The following is an 18,963-nucleotide window of genomic DNA, read 5'->3' as shown; positions in this document are numbered from 1 at the left end:
ATAGAGCCCCAGACAGATTCCAATAGTTTTGAAGAGCCCCTCAGGTTATATTTAATCTTCTCCAAGTTCAGGTACATCATTAGATCTTTAAGCCATAGAGATGCTTTAGGTGGTATCAAAGATTTCCATTCTAGGAGTATTCTTCTACGTGCTAAGATAGATGCAAAGGCTATACTGTCTTTAGTTTCCCTCCTCATCATTCGATGGCCAGGTAGTACTCCAAAAATGGCAGTTTCTGCACATGGTGTCAATACCACGTCCAAGGCCTCAGCAAGGTGGATGCTTGTCCAGTATCCTTATACTTGTTTACAGTCTTAATGCTATGCTAAGCTAACCGGCTGCTCCTGGTAGTTCTACTGTCAAAACTCTGACAGACAGCACGCTAGCTTTTTCCCCCCATAACTACGGTAGGCCTACTGCTTTAAATGTCACAACTATTTTATATATTGACCAAGCATTTTGCAATAGGCCTTACTACTGGGCCAAAGGCTTTGATAAAGTTCAATTATTTTTCCTGCGATTACCTAAACTGACACACATATTATCTTCTTTAGACTCACCTGTATGCATAATACATTCAGATAAAACCCATGCTTTATAATAATAATAATAATACATTTTATTTCTAAAGCACCTTTCATTGCTAAAAGTAATCCCAAAGTGCTACAAGGGGTGTAATAATGCTTTATGCTGCAACAAGGTTTGTGACTCATCCAGGAGCCCTCCAGTGCTTTTACTTCCACAGAAGAGTTACGGCTGAACTGCAACACGTTCATGCAGGTTTTTAGGGAGCATAGGAGGTTGTGTTATTCATCTTAAGGTGTAGATACAGAAACACATAAAGGGTGCACATAGCTGCAGCTGTATCCTAACTTGTGGCCTTGGGTGAAGTTACATTTCCCTGGTCTGACCTCTTCTGAGACCTCACGTGTTTTTGCCCTTCAGATTATCCTTGCAGGGCCTGCAGGCGTCAGCATGTACGCACTGTCTCTTTCAGGCTTTCCGTTAAGTTTAAAGTATTCATTTTGGACTTTATTGACCTTCAATAGAGTTGACGACTCAACGTTCTTGTCTGCTGACGTTGTGTCTCTGCTGCTGATTGCTAAATGAATTCTAGTCCCTTCTTGTAAATTCTGGAGTCAACGTTCATGTTTGTCTTTGTTTATCACCTTTTTAACTTACATCACATGCAGGACATGTTCTTTTTTAAATCCAAGTCTGACTTATCTCCCATTAAGGCATAGCCAGTTTAAAGTATTCATATTTGGCCTATGCATCTACCAAGTTTCACACATTTTGAACATGATATAATGAATATTTTTGCCCACTTTTCTTGTGTTCTGTCAGTTCACAAACCTTCATTGGAGATACAATTGGAGTTCACTGAGGAGACTATTAAAGGAATTCTTTTTATATCAGCGTAAAAACAGAGAATACAATTGTACACATGATGACAAAAAGTCACACAGACACAATGAGCTCCACAAATGCATAATATCTAATAGCATCTAATGGCTCCCTTAAAGACCAGTGGAAGACTTTAATGTTGTTTAAAAGTGTAATTGGGCCCTCGGTAGAGGCCTTATTTATCACAGCAAGTGCTTGGGGACGCTTCAGAGAATCTTTCTTTCAAACGTCTCCATTAAGGCAAAGCTTCAGCAGCTTTACAACTGTAAGATCACCTGCAGACAGACAACAATAGGTGTCCCCCTCCTCCAATACACTAGAAAAATAGGTCTTCTTTTGTCCTGCTTGTCACCACCATGTGAGTCTCTGTGTGGGGGTGGTGGTGCTGAGTGAAAAGCATCACGGGGGAATCAATTCCTGTTATAAAAAAGATTACTTTACTTCATTTGACAGGGAATTGTTGGAGAGATCATTAACCTGAAAACTGTTTGAGTTGGTTAGTTAGTTTCTTTTGGAATGACATTTAACAACAAAACATGTAATCATTTTTCATTTAGTTTACCACTGATTCTTACTTTTACTTTAAGTTACTTAAAGTAAAGTCAAGTTAAATTAAGTAAGACTTTGAACACTGGACGTATTACTTTTACATACAACTTTGTATTTGTTTTATGTATTTGCTGTTTTGTCCAGAGTAACACGCTCAAGCAGTATCAGTTTACTCTTGTAGCTAAATGGCAGGAAAGTGAATAAAACTACATCCAAAGTTAACATATTTCTATCCAATTTATATGTACGCTTATATACGCTTATGTGCTAATAATAATACAATAATGGAACCCTGTGTCTTCGTAGTTTTGTAGCTGTTTTGTGTATATATTTTGTGTGTCTGTGAAGCTGTTTTTCATCTCCTTTAACGTTTTTCTGAAGTCATTTTGAGAATCTCAAAATACAGTCCACTCTTTCGACAAACTCCTCTCCAGGTAAACAATGGGTGCGTTTCAATTCCTTTTTAATCCAACCTACTGCAGGCAGCTCCGGACATGTTTAAATATCCACCCACTTGAAAGATTATTATTTGAAAGGAAAACTACTGTCCCGATCTCAGGGGCTTACAGGGAGATCATGCTGTTAACCCCTGAGTGCAGGGTTCGAGTTATAAACTGAGCTCTATGGGGGTCTTTGAAACTAACGCGCACACACACACACACACACACACACACACACACACACACACACACACACACACACACACACGCACACACGCACACACACACACACACACACACACACACACCAATAATAAACATATGGACAGGGGTTACTATTTAAAAAAAATTGCAAATGTATTTGGGAACCTATCCATGTGAACATATTTTGGGGGTGGACCTCAAATCATCTAGGGGGGTCCGGGGGCATGCCCCCCCTGGTAAGATATTTTTTTAATTTTGGAGTTAAATGCATCAATCTGGTGCATTTTGAGGGGAAAATAAAGAGACTAGATCTATGGAAACACCCATATGAAACAGATGCCACATCATGTAGACAGACAGTCACCCTGTGTGAGGCAAACCCACATTTGCGCAGCGTTGCATTCACAATAGCCTACATTAAGGCCATCGGGAAACCTCCAGATGGCCAGTCTGGGCCTGCCAGCAGCCCTCTACTCGCTACAAACTTAAATATGAAAACATAGCCGTGGGAACATGTTTCAAATGGGGGGTGCTGTGGGGATGACACCAGGGCCGGTTCTGACCAATTTGCTGCCCTAGGCAAGATTTTTGCTGGTTCATTTATATCTTATTTTATCAGTTAACATTTATTTATTCATCCATATTTTTTAATCTCTCCAGTTTTAAAGGATATTGTTGGTTTACTGTCCTATAGTATACATTGGAATGATTTCAAACCTGTTTTTATTTATCCTAATAATTATAAAGGTGTGCCTTGGAAATATTTGTTTACATAAATTGTGATAAAACCGTTTGAGACACACTGTGATAACTTAGACTAAAGTGAACTATCTAAACACTCAGAGTCCTTTACCTCACTGAGCCTCTCAGGGCAAATGTAACCGGGGTGAAAAGGGTGTTATCTTTACTTAATTATGAATGTGAACATCAAGGCCGAACATTTTTTTTTTTTGTATTATATTTGTATTATATTTCCATTTAATCTTGTGGACGTGCAGATTCCCTGTCCTCCATCAGGGGGTGCTGCAAGCACCCTCAGCACCCCTACTTACCACGGCCCTGTATGAAAAGGTTAAACTACGCACACACACATGATCTCGGCTCGCGCAGCATGCTCACAGGCATAGATTGTGCAAGAGGTGCAGTGCAGGCATATTGTTATTCAAGAGATGCGTTGTTCTTTTGGAAAACATGTTTTTCTTTTCAATAATACTCATTACATTGACACATGCATTATTTGTGATTAAAATAATGGTTGTTGGTAATGTATTAGCGACCCCCACAGATGTATGATTTCACTGCGTCCGTGGGAGCTCAGACCCCTCCTTATGGGAGCTCAGCTCCCATTGGCTCCCACATAACTCGAACCCTGCCTGAGTGTCCATTAACTGTTGCTGCAGCTCACATTCATGATGTGGTGATGCCTTCAGGATCCCAGCTGTAATTTAACTACTATTTTTAAATAATATTTAATAACTTTTTGTGGATAATTGTGTCTTTAAAATAACAGTTTGTGTTAATTATATTATCAGTCCAGGTAATTGTACGACTACAAGTTGTACTAATTGGTCTGTTGTGCCCCCTGCTGGTGTTTCTGAAAACCAATCTTACTATCCTTATAACAGAATGGTCATTGATGAGTTGAGGTGTTATAAATAAAAACAAATATTGCATGGAAAAACAGATGTTCTTTATATTACTTAGAATGTGGCCTGATTTTAATGTGAAAGATATTTAACAGCACCTCAACTATCTATCTAAACTAATAGATTATTTATATGGTTGAATTTAATCTTTTAATGTGTAATACGATCGTAGATATTCGATCTGTTTTTGCAGTTTAAGCATGTTTTGGGGAAGAAACTCTAACAAACACAAAATTAGCAGATTTATCAATCATTTATGAAAAATATTAGTTAATTGAAGCCCTAAAGTAAGTGCAGTGCACCTTTCTGTTGTTTGAGGTGTAGAAATACATTATTTGGGGAATACAAAATATTATATATATTAAAATATTGTTTGGTAAAATATCATGGTTATAATACTTATTATATTGGAACAATTCTAAAGGCCTTCTGTGACATGTGGTTAATATACAATGTTAACGTAATGTTAAATTAACAAACACCATTTAATTCAATAACAGACTCATAAATGAATGTTGAAACGTTTACAGGGGTCAGCATGCAAAAACAAACCTGCATATAATAACGTTTACATTCTCCATACATCAAAATGTTGTACATGCACACTGAGTGATTTCCTGATGTCTCTTTGGTTTAGTTATAATAATATTTGAAACAATGTTGGAACTTGATCTAATAATGGACACAGAGAAGATATACCAAACCTAAAACATCATGTTGTCTACATATCTTACAGGAATAGTACAACGTTTTGCTTATTATTTGCGTTCTCGACGATATGCTGCCACAGCCAGCTGCCGGTTAGCATAGCTTAGCATAGAGACAGGAACATCTTCATTTACAACACTGCAACTGTATGAGACATACATCCTAAAAGTCAAACAAACAAAAGCATGAGTTCACCGTTCTGGACAGGGTGAGGGTTTGAATCCCGCCTGAGACCAGGAGGGACCCCGGTACTTGTTGGCAGTTGGCACTGATACAAAACAGCATCAGTGTACACTTAACTTCGCCTATAGAAGTTAAAACACTTCTTCGCTAAGGCACCTGCAACACTTTAGCTGCAATTAATTAGTGCAACTGATGTAAAGCTGCACAATGATCAATTGTTGTATTGTATAATGTTGTTTTGTTTCTTAAAGCCTTTAAGAGGAGTCTAGTTTCCGCACATATATGGAGATGCAAAGCCGTTTGAAATCAACATCTGCACACTGACACAAACAGTTTAGTCATCAATCAGTGATTCGACAGAAATATAATCATAATTCTTTCAAGGAAAAGGGGTACATTCACAGTTTTATGTTATGATAATTGTGTGGATTTGCTGTTTCTTTGGTTTGATATAATTTTAAACTGAGTCACTTGAAGAGGCATCAGAGAAATGCATTTTATTGGCCTTTTATGAACAGGCGCTGCAATAATTAGTTTAAAAGATTTTGAAAATAATGTACATCTATTTTGACAATTGATTAATCATTTGAGCAATTTTTTAGGTTGTATCCAAACATTCTGTTGTTTAGGGGTGTCAAATTTGATTTATTTTAGTCGGCCTAACAATATTAAATGTAATGCTTTTAGGAGTTTTAGGTTTTCTGGTCAGACAAAGAAATCATGAAATCAACTCAGATCTAGAAAATCTAGAAAAACATTCATTACTGATTATATATGGGATTTGATTTAAGAAAATTAAATAAAAATTGGCGAGTCAGTTGCAGTATTCTTTTCACTTTTAAAGTCTTTTGATAAAAATAATGACAGATATGGCTAATAAATGCAGAATCTAATATTATTTTATTTTTTAACAATTCAGCCTAAATGTGATGTTCTTTTGTTTTTGTGTTTGTGGTCTATGCAACACTTTTTGTGTGATTATATCTTAATAAAATAAAGTGTTGGTTTCACCTTAAAACTGCACTGAAATGTCAAGTGGACATTTGCTGTCAAATACCCTGAACTCTAGCCTCGCCTTAATCCCATGTGATCAACACGGCTGTTGCTCGGCAGCATCCTACGTCTCAATGTGCGTCATAGAAGCAGCTTGGCTTTATCTCCCCGGTCTCCCCTCCCCCCGCTACCCGGTGAGGAATCTGAGCTGAGGTCAGTTTTCAGTGTTTCCCTCTGCTCAGATGTTGGGATCTCCCTCCAGCTTGGTGAGGTCGGTGGCCGTCCCCATGAACATGCTGCGTCCTCGCTCCAGACGGCTCTTCTTGTCCGTGAGGCGGAAGGCCTCCATGAACTCCTCGATGTCGATGCTGCCGTCCTGGTTGCTGTCGATGGTGACGGCCAGGTCCGAGATGGCTTCCTCCGTGATCTCCATCTTCAGGTAGACGCTCAGCAGCTTCCAGGTCTGCCGGAAGTCCTCCATGGTGATGAAGCCTGGGTGGAGGGAGGAAGTTAAAGATGCTGTGATAGAAACCGGCTGAGAGGGGGAGGCCAGTAGATCAGTGGGCTAATCCTCGTCTAAACCTAGCTACAGGTGGATAAGCACTTTACAAAGCCTTGACACACTTCACACCTCCACTGAAGAACACCGTCTCTCATTGGATGGTCTGTGCATCAGAAAAGTATTTGCATAATGGGTTAACCAACTTTTTATTTAATCGTTGGGCATATGGGACAATAGTTTTTTCTATATACATCATCCTATTTTCAGGAATTAATCATTAGTCCCATGTGCCCAAAGACCATGACAATCTAAACAAATCTATGTACTCAGAACAAGCTGAATATCAAAGATATGCACACATGTAGGCTAAAATAATATTTTATATGAAAGCCTTTCCTCATTTAACCAGGCCCACCCCTCCCTACACGCAGATCACGCAGACTGCGTGGGGCCTCATCTTTCGGAGGGGGCCTCGTCATATGCGCAAATGTGGCGTAACTCATCTTATGCGCAAATGTGGTGCTACTATGCGCGCCACAGTTTCCCCGCTGCGAGGCTCCGGTGCTAACAGGAGTGACACAGACCCTCTTCACATAATGTTGCGTGGGGCCACAAATTGGTCAGGGGCAGCCCTGCATTTAATTATTGCTAAAAGTTTGAAGTATTGTACAGTAAGATGCTCGGCCAAAATATTGTCTTACATGGCTTTTTTTGTTATAATGTCAAATATAGTATTTGGGCACAAATGGGTGTACATGCAACTTCTTTTCTAGTGATGAATAAATAGTTTTACCTGAGTTGTCCGTGTCTACGATTCTGAAGATGGTCTCCAAGGTGGAGCGGTGGCGATACAAAGTCTCAAGCAGACTCTGGTCAATATGCTGCAAGAAAGTTATTTAAACAGTATTTAAGTGTGTTTAAGTTAGAGTGTGTCTGAATCAACATATGCAAGCAGATATCAAATCAGACGGCATTATTTCTGTGGCGTTCTGTCTCCAGCTCGGTAACTCACGTCCGCGTTGGCTCCTTTGATGGCGAGCTCGTTGAACCACTCGTAGTAGTCGATGGAGCTGTCGGCAGAGCGACCGGGGACCAGTTGAGAGCACATTATCCTCCAGGGCAGGCCGAGGCGCATCACACTCTCCACCGCAGACGCCCAGTCGGCCAGACTGACACGACCTGAGGGAGGAGGAAATGTCATCCGTCACCTGATTTATCCAATAACTGTTTTCCAGTTATGTCAATGGATGTTTGATTGTAGTCCTATCGTACGTTTATTATACCAAATCACAGCATGCATTCTGATGGTATTCCTTAAGGTCTTCCTGTGGTACTTTAAATGGATGTTGGCCATTTTTAAATGGAGAACAACTTTTTTTTTAGCACCAAATCTGTATAACAAACTGTTGCTTCAACAACTCATTTTAAAACATGGGGTTGATCATCATAACCTGCCATTATAATAATCCAAGCCAAACATTTTCACAATATATTTCAATTGATTAATCCATTAATCCAACAGGATTCAGTTCCAAGCTTACACACTTCTACGTGTCATGTAGTGAGTGTGTGACTTTTTATTGCCACCTGAACGTCCCCTGTCGTTCAGAAGCTAAGTATTATTGCTAAGGACCAGAATAAAATGTAAAGCCATTAAAAATGATATTCTTTGAAAATTACCCTAAATATTCCCCTGTAAACAAACGTTCAAGTACATTTGAAGTGAAATAACTCAAACTGATGAGCTAAATTACATAAAAAACACATGATATGCTTATAATGTACTTGAGAATCAAGAATAGCGAGTAAATCCCAAGACAACAAGTTTCTATGAAACTGTCAAACGTTCATGAAAGGACTTTGGGTCAGCCCACAGTTTTTATCTGAATAGGGATAACAGTTGGGAGCTCATATTTCTCCCTAGCCACACATTGTCCTCCGAGAACTTCGAGTACACAAGAGATCTTCAACACAATTAAATAACACCTGATCTGACTGCCACACACACACACACACACACACACACACACACACACACACACACACACACACACACACACACACACACACACACACACACACACACACACACACACACACACACACACACACACACACACACACACACACACACACACACACACACACACACACACACACACACACACACACACACACACACACACACACACACACACACACACACACACACACACACACACACACACACACACACACACACACACACACACACACACACACACACACACACACACACACACACACACACACACACACACACACACACACACACACACACACACACACACACACACACACACCTATGTTTTCACTGTCCAACTTTTTGAAGGCACAGATCAGGTCAGATTTATGTGCAAACAGCTGCTCCCGCAGGACTTTGTTGGCTGAGCGCTCGCTCCGCCCCGCACTGCAAACACGACAACAACAAATAGAACACAGAAAAATAATCAAAGGCTTGTTGTTAGTGTTACAGGAAATACTCTAACATTTTTATAAACTTTTTTAAAAAACTGATAAAATGCATAAATAATAAACCGATGACTCCCACTGTCTAGATGAAGACTTTCTGGAAGTTTGTACCTTTGTCTCACGCTGAGCTCTCTGATCATGCTGCTGGCCTGGTACTGAACTAAATAAGGCACAAGGTCTGGACCCAACTTCACGTAGGCCCCCCTGTTGCTTCCCACATCGTAGTAGTTTGAAGCGGAGAACAGTGTGAGGACCTAGGTGAAATGAAAGAAAATCATTTAGTTAATTCTGAAAACATTAGAGGGTCTTCGGGCTGTCAGAGTCTGAGCTCACCTTACGGTTGTGGCAGAACTCGTAACCTTCCTGTTTGCACTCGTGCGAGCGGATGATGAGCTGCAGGTTGTGTCTGTTCAGGAAGTCTTCAGTGACGTCGGGGCCCCAGTAGCAGCCCCCGCCCCGCACCTCGTTGGGCACGCAGCCGTCCCGAGCCATGGGGTCGCTCCACAGCAAGTCCAGGATCTGGAGGCACACAGGAAGGACAGACAAGAGATTTAGATTAAAACCTTCAGATTTTTTGTGTGCAAAATGAAATACTGGTACACCTGAAAATGAAAAATAATTGAATTGGAGAATTTCAGACCTTTCTAAAAAAAAGGGACATAAAAAGGGAAAAGGAACCCTCAGAAATAGCAGTTGACAACACAAGGTCATGATAAGGAAAAAAACATGTTTTCAAGCCAACATGGATAGAGCATCCTTAGAAAAAGGGAAATATAACATCTACAAACTCCATCTGCTGAGCAAGATCATATGATCAAGATCTCCACAACAGCTACTAACGGACTTTGTGTTGATTTGATTGACTGTTCACTGGAATAGCAATTCTAAAATATCTTATTCTGAATTTCAACAATTAAATACCAGTTATTTCCAGCTGCTGTTACTCGTGTTTACAGCGGAAGGCGCTTTACAGGTCACACAATTTACTGAATGAGTTACTCTGAGTTGTTTACAACGATGTACCAAAGTATCAGAGACAAATGACTTCTCCTGATTGTGCTTAAGGTTGTGACGGTGGTGAACACACTGCAGAGGGATTAATGATGCGCTGGATTACAGCACGTTAAAGCTCCACACAGGCAACACTCCTCAGCAGGCGAGTGTTGATCACTGATGGAGCGTCTGTCAGGCTGTGACTCAGGACTGACTCAGCCCTCGCAATCAAAATAACTTTTTTTTCTCATGACGTCACTAATGAAAAATCTAATTCGGGAAACTTTAGACCTGAGAAGAACACACAAGCCCCATACTCGCGTAAAACCATTAATGAGTGTTGACCTTCTACTCAAACAGGGCTATGATTAATGTGTGTCCTGGGAACAGAACAAAAGACCAAGGATGGTTGAGGGTTGGAAGGTCGACCTAGCTTAGAAATGATGATGATGTTCGGCGATGTCAGTGGCCAATCTTTATCTGTTGAACTGGATACGATGTTGTTTTGTGTTCGGACTCAGACCAAGCTGATATACCCAGCTGCTGATTTGAAGAAGAAGCCACTGGCTGGACCCAACTCTGGCATGATGTAAGAGTGTAGAGTACAACCCATCCCGAATGGAGGTTAATAACCAGATCCCCTGACATTCACATCTGTTTTCATATGAATACCCTCAGAGGCCTGTACTACGAAGCTGGATTTTCGCTTAGCCGGCTAAATTCAGGGAAATCTCGGGCTTTCCGGTCCTACGACGCTGGTTCTCTTTTTAGCAGGCTAGATTTCCATGGTAACTTATGCTGAGCGGCAAACCTGCTCCGGAGCAGGTTAGGTGGCAGGCTAAGAGATTAACTCAGTGAAAGCACCGCCTGCTGACCAATCAGAGCTCCGTGTGCGGAGTTTAAAGCGATCAATTCATATTACAGGATAGAGGAAATACAGAAAAACTGCCGTTGCAGGAAAGACGGCCGTGAAAATTAATAGAATATCCCCTCCCATCTTCAGAGCAATCTGACTATTATAATATTAGCGTTAAGAAAGCTTACTTAAATATCTGCCACGACATAAGTAACCGGATCAGAGTAACATTAAGTACAGTCCGCGGCACTGTGAGTGCAGACGTCGATGTGTCTCATTATCATTCATATCATATCACATCATAATGTATCATATATTTCCTTATCTGAGTCAGCTTCTTGAGCCGTATCTGGCCGTGCAACACTCACAGTGTCACATACTGTATGCAGAAGTATTATTTTAAGCAACACATTAAGTTGACGAAACACTCGAGTCAAATTCTCCTAATTAAAGTCAGATCCACTCGTGTCTTAGACGGGGCAGTGATATCATAAACTGTTAATGTACGCATTCAAACACTTTTTCTTTTACCAGCTGTATTCACCTTGCAGGTGCAGCTATGTGGCTTTTATCCTGGATAAAGTGTTTAAGTCATGGATGTTTAAAGTTTAACTTCTTCATATTTGACTAATATTAAAGTTCACTTTTCATTCAGGAAGTATGACGCTGCGCTGTCAGTACGCTTGTCCGTGTTTGAGATTGGTCGAATGCTCCAAATACCACCCCTTTCATGTGAACGCGCACCTAACTAGATAGGACACGGCTGGCTTGAGCGATCCACTTGATAACCGGCGTCGTAGTACAGCTTAGCGCCAGCGCGTATGTTTTGGCTTAGGCCAACCGGCTAACTCCAACATATCCAGGTTAGGTTGAACCAGCTTCGTAGTACAGGCCTCAGGTGTCACAGGTTTCACAAAAACAAACTCAATGTGTAATTCCATGCTATCAGATTCGCAATACATGTGAGCAAAATAGGCCTAAGTAAATGTTTAAATTAAACCTACATACATTTACTTAAATAGGTTTATATTGAAGGGAAAATGCAGAATACGTAGGATTGACCTAAATCATGTATAGACTATTTTGCTATGTTTGGGACATTTCTTGACATCAAGCTGTATAGACACATAGCGACCATGAGCGAGATCATAAGTACAAATCTAACAGTGTCTACAAAACAAAGGCAGTCTGGGGCTGGCTTTCACCTGCTGCATGTAGCCTACTTAACAACGGGGGATTGAATGCGTGTTTAGTAAACAAATCAGAATTATGCATTTTGTAAGTATCTGAGCAAAGCCCTCACTAGTCGTTCTTCACCTGTTTCCACTCGTCTTCGCTGCTGATAGACTCGCAGGACTGAGACGTGTCATTTTCTGGTCCTAAAGGGCCCGGGAGCCTCTTGTGGATCTCCACCCCCTCCACCGTGTTCACTCTGAGCAGTTCGGAGAAGTCCTGCAGCGAGCGGTTCTGGAAGCCGTCTTTGGTCAGAGTTCTGGGAAACGTGAGGGAGGGTCTGCGCTGGAACACCTTGTTGGTGGACCCCGCCTCCTCGTCCATGTCCGAGTTGATGGGCACCCCCGCTACGCTCGGGTGTCTCTTCTTCGGAGGCCTCAGCGCTGAGTTGTACTGGAACAAAAACAGAGTAGGAATTTCAATGGCTTTCAGGATAATTGATCAAACATTTAAAATGAACATGCCAGTGTTTGAGGCTCACATTGTGTCTGTCCACTCTGGCGAGGACGTTGAGGTCGGTGGTGTTGGAGATCCCTCCGTGGATAACCAGCACCTTCTGGTCTATTACAGTCGCTAACGGCAACCAGCTGAAAATCTTCTGCAGCAGCTTCAGGATCCGTTTGCCGTGCATCTGAGGACGAACAGGAATTCAATTCCCCATCCCTTCTTTATTCTTCAGTTTTAGAGTTTGTTGCCAACATGAAAGAGGAGCCATAGTGTATCTTATAGCCCGAGTTAAGTTTGTACTCTTTTCCTTTTATTCCAGGATTACATTTTACACAATCATTTCACCTGATTTTAATTCCCACACTTTGACAGCAAACATCTTTAGGAAATGCCAAATGTCCTGCTTGTTTGAGGATGACATGGCGCTGCTTTGACATTTAACCTGTTCATTCACTTTTTCTGCCATCATACACAAAACACCAAGCCCATATTCTGTTTATTTTTTATGAAATTATTAGAATGATTTTATTTGTCTTTTATTGTCGTGGTTGAACATTTACTTTTGATATATTTGCCATCTAATAATTCAGCTTTATCTGTTTTGGACTTAAATAAATAGGGTTGGAGGGGGGGAAATTACTTGCAACCACAACTTGTAATCTAAAACAACATCAACAAGTTGAATTAATAAATAATAACAAAAATAAGGCAACAACCCCCAGTACTGGTCCCACATCCAAACTTGTATTTGTATTGATTTCAAATACATTAAGATAAGAAAAATGTATGCAGAAAATGTCATTATTTAACATTGACATTTGAACGTCTTTCTTGATAAGGATCACTTATTTTGCATCGCCTGTCCAGTACTTTCTAACTTTGTTTTATATGAATATTAAAATCCATTTCTCTTGTCATGGTGCTGTTGTTGTCTTTATCTGTGTTTGTAGGACATAAGTTTACAATTGTAGTACAACGCGCACATTTCTACTTTATGTTCTTTATGTTTATTTAAAGTATAGAAAATAAAGTATTTGTATTCTTATTGGGTATTGCTCCAGTTAAAATGTATTTTTCCAGATTGTGAGCTTAATACTTGTTTATAATTGTATCCAAACAAAGGACAGTAATCTGAAACATTTGGGGATTCCCTTGTGGATTCCCTTGTGGATCTTTGACGTCAGACAGTCAACTTTAAAGACGTCAAATCCTCTCAGCCGTGAGGAGGAGTGTCCCTTTTTATATTAGGAAGGAATCTGGCCCGTATCAAGACGGGATTACTAAATAAGCAGGGGTTGGAGTTTACCAAACATGTGCGTGGAAAGTTTTTATGGTGCCAACAACTTACCCTGTATTTAGACAACACCTCCTTTGTGAAGCCGTACCTACATCAGCCAGAGACACACAAGATGACAGTTAGAATCTGATTTGAGGCTTCATCCCCCCCCCAGTTAGACATGGTTTCACCTCAGGTTGACTATGTGGTCCTCGTGGTTTCCTCTGTTGAGGTACACTTCACTTGGATAGACGAGCAGGAATGAAAACAGGATGATGAGGATCTCTATGGAGTCTTTGCCGCGGTCTACAAAGTCTCCGTTAAACAGATACGGCTTCTCCAAGGACGGCATGTCATTCTGTGATGTAAACAAATGAAGCCATCAAGAGTGAGTCATTCTGTAATCTCAAAGTAAACACATTACAGGCCACAGCACTGATCCTGGTTCACTGACTCAGTGATTTCTAAATGTAGAATAATGCAGCATGTTGCAGCTTGACAGTAAAACGTATCATAACTGATTTAACGATTAGCTGATAGCGTTTTGAAAAGGGTTAATCATTCAAGTTTCATTTTAGAAAAAAAATCTGTTATTCTCAATTGCATATCATGAAAATAAAAATAAACGAGGTTTGGTCAGACAAAACAAGACCTTTGAAGACACCTTAGTGTTTTTGAATATTTATTTTACACATAATATATAAATACTCACTTAATCATTTAAATTGAAATAATAAATAATAATTAATTTACTTGCAACCTGATAACTACTATCGGGCCCTGGAGTACAGAAGGAGGTTTTGTGATTAAAATAATAACAGTAGAGGATTTCAATAAAATATGTCTTTCTATAGATGCCTCTTTTTAAAATTAAATAATTATAGCTCATGAGAAAAAAACATTTTCACGTCAGCTATTCTATCAGTTTTAGATTTTAGAAGAGAAAATCTGTACCTTGTAGAAAATCAGCAGCAGGTCTTCCAGTTGTCCATGCAAATCTCCTGTAATGAAGAGGATATATGTTGATGAATAAATAACAACAAACATAAACAAACTGCCTACATTACAGTCAGAAAGTGCTTCACAACAGAGAGCAATTTTCTTGATTAGTCTAAAACCCCAAAAGATTCAGTTAGCAATCTAGACGCTGGAATCAGATCACTTTAAGTTAGTAAAATGATGAACTGATCAAATCTCACCACAAATAGTGATTTCTTTGCTGTGGCAGGTGGAGATACGGTTGATATTTGGCAACAGCCGAAGCTGTTTCCACGTTTCAAGCAGGAGCTGGAGGACGTAGCGCGAGTGCAGCTGCTACTGGGAGAGAGTAGCTTTATTAGCAAAAAGGTTTTAGACACATGAACAGATAAGATCACTGCTGTGATATTTTGATTCATAAGTTTGAGCTTTAGGCATTTTTTATAGCACAGCATGTGAAAAAACAACAATAACCAAATGATATTTTTTTTTAAAGATTGCTTTTCTGCCGACTAAACAACAAGTTAAGAAGGAAAATGTCATAATGATAACATGCCAATGAAGATACAGATGTTTTTTCTTTTTAATATATATATAATTAATACCAAGAAACACTTGTTAAGTAAAAAGCAGACTCCTTCTTAAATGAATAAACATGATTGTAGTGGTCAATTGACACACCTTAGCATTTTTCTATAGAATAATGTCTGTTGTGGATCTGAGACTGTCCAAAAGGTTTATATCTTGCAAACCTGTCAGATTTCTTTAAAACTTCATAATGTTAAATGCTGGTCATGTTATTTTGGGTCCAGTGAAACACAGGAAGTAGAATCTATCATGTGCAGTGATACAAAACCAGTGAGTCTGTACATGAACTGTGACGGATGTATTTCTTTAAGGCTGGACTGTAAAGTGGGGATGTGCACCTACCTTCTTGTTCCTGAAGGCCTCCACCAGCCCCACCGCCTGCTCCACCGTCAGAGGGAAGGTGAGGTGGGGTCCAGAGTAAAGATCTGGCACCTCAATGTTCTTGTAGCAGAAGTACCTCTCCCACTCTGCATCCCGACAGACCTCATTCTCTCTGAAGATGTGCGAGATCAAATTCCCTGGCAACAAGGACAAGAGGACAGTTCAAAGTCAGGGATTCAGGAAATGCTCGTCAAATAAACTGTCTGTTGAAATGTCAAAGCTTACGTTCATTGCTTGCAGGTGTGAAATTGTCCATCAGGTAGCCGAGGAAGTTATAAAGCTACAAGTGGAGGAGACGTGAAAGTTAAGATCTTATGTTCATTCTTACATATTCAGGACCATCCCTGTTGTTTCTCACCTTTATCTGAGCCTGTTCTCCAGAGTATTCGATGGACTGGAAGATGTGCCAGGTGTATCTCCGCCGCATCTCTTTGCGGGCGACAAACTGACGGTACCATCGCTGAATCAGGACGGCAGATTTAATAGCTGAAACGACAACAAAAGATGATCAGAAATTATTCAAATGATAGAATTGTTCACAACATGCTATTGCTTTTCCAACATTTTGTTAATAATCGTTCTTCGTATCGTTCTTATTAGGAGATACATTTAAAAGAAAGTTCTTGTTCAGTTAAGACTTAAAACAAACTTGACATTTGTTATGTATTGAAAAGGAGCCTATAAGAGATTGTGATATTGACAACATTTGATATTTATGTCAACACCGGTAAAAATAATAAAATTATTTTGAACAATACTGTGATATCCTCCTAGGTTGCCCTGCCCTGTATTGAGACAAACAATCTGTCACGAACCATAACAGACAAAACAAGAAAGGAAGTAAAAAAAAAAAAAAGATTTACCACATTATCACTGTAAGCTTGTAGCTCTTTGGTGTTTATTTTAAGTTCAATTCTCAACTCAATTATTTGTATGTGTCATTTCAGACTGACCACAACAACTGGAAATTCCCTCCACAACAAAAATGTGTTTAGCTTGTGTGAAATATCTGAACATCTCTGCTTAAGCTGGATATTCAATCTTGCTTCTACCTGCCCTCATACTCATATGGAAAACAACAACAACAATCACAGCAACAACGACAACAAGGTGTAGCTTACTTATAACAGCTGCAGACAGCAGCAGAGGAAAAAGGTCAAAGAAAAATACAGATTATTACAACAAATAAAACAGGGAGATTACATCTGAAGTGTAAACTATAGACAACAAGTGGGACATAGTGGTGAGGATTTATATACATCTCAGAAGGTTAAGAGAGAAAATAGGTGTATCGGTCAATGTTTGAAGGATCATGGTTACCTTTTCCAGAGTTTTTGTGGAACTGGTTGGACTTTGAGACACCACATCCCATGACTGTTCCTGTTCAAAGCACCAAACAATCCTCACATTATGTAAAAGCTATCAGAGGTGACAACGTAATTAATCCTAAACTGCTCTCTACTAGGAATGCATTACTTTTTTGGAGTCACAAAACAGACTTTACAACAACTAGAAGTAACCTGCTACAGTCCAGTTGACCCTGTTCATTGACAGAGTGGAAAGTTGAGCGTGGCTGGTCATCAGCTGGAGAGCTGGAGTTGGAAGACGTTCGACCTTTTAATCTCATTACTGCTGGCTCCTCACTTCTGTGATCGGCCTCAATCTTAAAGCACAGGGCTTTTTTTTTTAATGAAGACTAAAATAATGCCATCTATGAAACTGAAAAAGGGAGGAAATATCTGTATGGACTGAAGTTGTTTTTATGAAATGGACAAATTATTGTTTTAAATCACCATCTGTTGGTAAACAGATAATCGGTAAACAAATAATCCCTTAATGAATGTTTACAATGTACACAACCGTTGATTGATCAACCTGTATTTTAGGTTGATCAATCAAACCTAAAATATACATTTCATTGAATTGGGTGGCACATAAGTCTCTTGCTGGTTATGACCTACTTTAAAGGAACAGATGGGTGACTTTCCTAACATGTAAAGAGATCTGTACTACAATGTAAGCCTGGCATTTTAAGTGGACTAAAATACATTTTGAGAAGCTCTTGATTCAGATCTGGAACATGAAGATGTTTCTGTCTTTATCTGCTTTTTTCTGGTTTAACTCAATTGATCTAACTGCTGTCGAAATACGAGATCTTTAAATCAGCAGTGTACTTACGTGGTCACCTCTTCAATCCAGTCACCAGCTCCCAAGTTGTTTGGCTTGCAGTTTCAATTAATGTTCAAACAGCCATTTGCTCTGTTTCATCCTCCAACAGTCCAACAGGATCAGGTCAAGAACTGCAGGATGTCTATCAGACCGATCATTGTACTGTGAGAATGACAGCAACACCCAGTAACTCAGCACAGAGGCCTCATCGAGCTCCGTGAGTCTGTGCTGAAGCTGGTTTAGTCTTTAGTGCTTCAGTGTGTGATCGTATCGTGAGAAAGGCGGATTACTTGAGCTAATGACTTGATGCGACTAGACTGGTCTTTTTATAGGAAGAGGGTGCCGCGGGAAACTATAGGTGACAAGAGGCCAGGATGTGTTTTTGGTCTTTTTTTTTTATCACATGGGCTTCTTTTTTGGATTGTGTGCTATGAAGTAAGTAAGGTATTACCAAACCTAAGCATGATGATGTTTGTTAAATGTCACCTTATGTTGAGCAAAATAAAGGTAATCTCCATGTTTCACTTGCAGCCTTGATAGTTGTCTGACATTAGAGTTATGTTCATGGCAGGCTGTAAGAAAAGTACGTCTCCCCAAAAACAATTCAGTATTAAATAACTAATTTATCACTGTCTATTTTTTTTTTACCCCTCAAATGTTTCCCCAATGTAAACCCCAACAAGTGATTTAGAACATAATTTAAAATATTACTTAATTTCACTTGCTGTAAGTCCCACACAGTTACATCTTTGAATCATTATTATTACAATTCAATCAAATGAAAAAAGGTCAAATGTACACCAAAGGTTACCAGTCCAAAGTTGTATCTTTATAGCCTGTATTTATTTATATATTTTATCTTGAAAAATGACCACATAAATAAAATGTATTAGAACTTG

At 39.7% G+C, this 18,963-nt stretch overlaps 1 protein-coding gene across 2 annotated transcripts; it reads right to left on the bottom strand.

Annotated features, from left to right (window-relative positions):
• Positions 1-4,712: 4,712 nt before the first annotated feature.
• LOC117472584 (serine/threonine-protein phosphatase with EF-hands 2-like) lies at positions 4,713-18,642 on the bottom strand. 2 transcript variants are annotated; one of them, XM_034117868.1, is made up of 18 exons: positions 18,074-18,193; positions 17,216-17,275; positions 17,017-17,025; positions 16,254-16,381; positions 16,121-16,175; positions 15,857-16,032; positions 15,148-15,262; positions 14,903-14,949; positions 14,140-14,306; positions 14,021-14,057; positions 12,707-12,856; positions 12,310-12,618; positions 9,477-9,662; positions 9,255-9,397; positions 8,975-9,081; positions 7,645-7,811; positions 7,426-7,513; positions 4,713-6,622 (listed from the first exon to the last, which is right to left on the bottom strand). In XM_034117868.1, the coding sequence occupies exons 2-18, from the start codon at positions 17,265-17,267 to the stop codon at positions 6,369-6,371; spliced, it is 2,190 nt and encodes a 729-aa protein (XP_033973759.1). In that variant the 5' UTR covers positions 17,268-17,275; positions 18,074-18,193; the 3' UTR covers positions 4,713-6,368. The 2 variants fall into 2 exon arrangements, with proteins under 2 accessions (XP_033973759.1, XP_033973760.1); XM_034117869.1 differs by lacking the exon at positions 17,017-17,025 and having other exon boundaries at positions 18,074-18,642.
• Between the last annotated feature and the right edge of the window lie 321 nt (positions 18,643-18,963).

Source organism: Trematomus bernacchii, unplaced genomic scaffold (assembly GCF_902827165.1).
Source record: "Trematomus bernacchii unplaced genomic scaffold, fTreBer1.1, whole genome shotgun sequence".
In the NCBI taxonomy this organism is placed as follows: Eukaryota; Metazoa; Chordata; class Actinopteri; order Perciformes; family Nototheniidae; genus Trematomus; species Trematomus bernacchii.
Note: the sequence above shows the minus strand (reverse complement) of the source record. Positions and strands in the feature narration are given on the sequence as shown.

What these genes read in the sequence shown, in the direction of transcription:
- LOC117472584 (XM_034117868.1), bottom strand. Translation starts at nt 17,267, where the DNA reads ATGGGATGTGGTGTCTCAAAGTCCAACCAGTTCCACAAAAACTCTGGA. An exon ending in GACCACATAGTCAACCTGAG is followed by an intron (nt 14,058 to 14,139) that starts GTGAAACCATGT and finishes TGGCTGATGTAG; the next exon opens with GTACGGCTTCACAAAGGAGG. An exon ending in GCGAAGACGAGTGGAAACAG is followed by an intron (nt 9,663 to 12,309) that starts GTGAAGAACGAC and finishes GTGTGCCTCCAG; the next exon opens with ATCCTGGACTTGCTGTGGAG.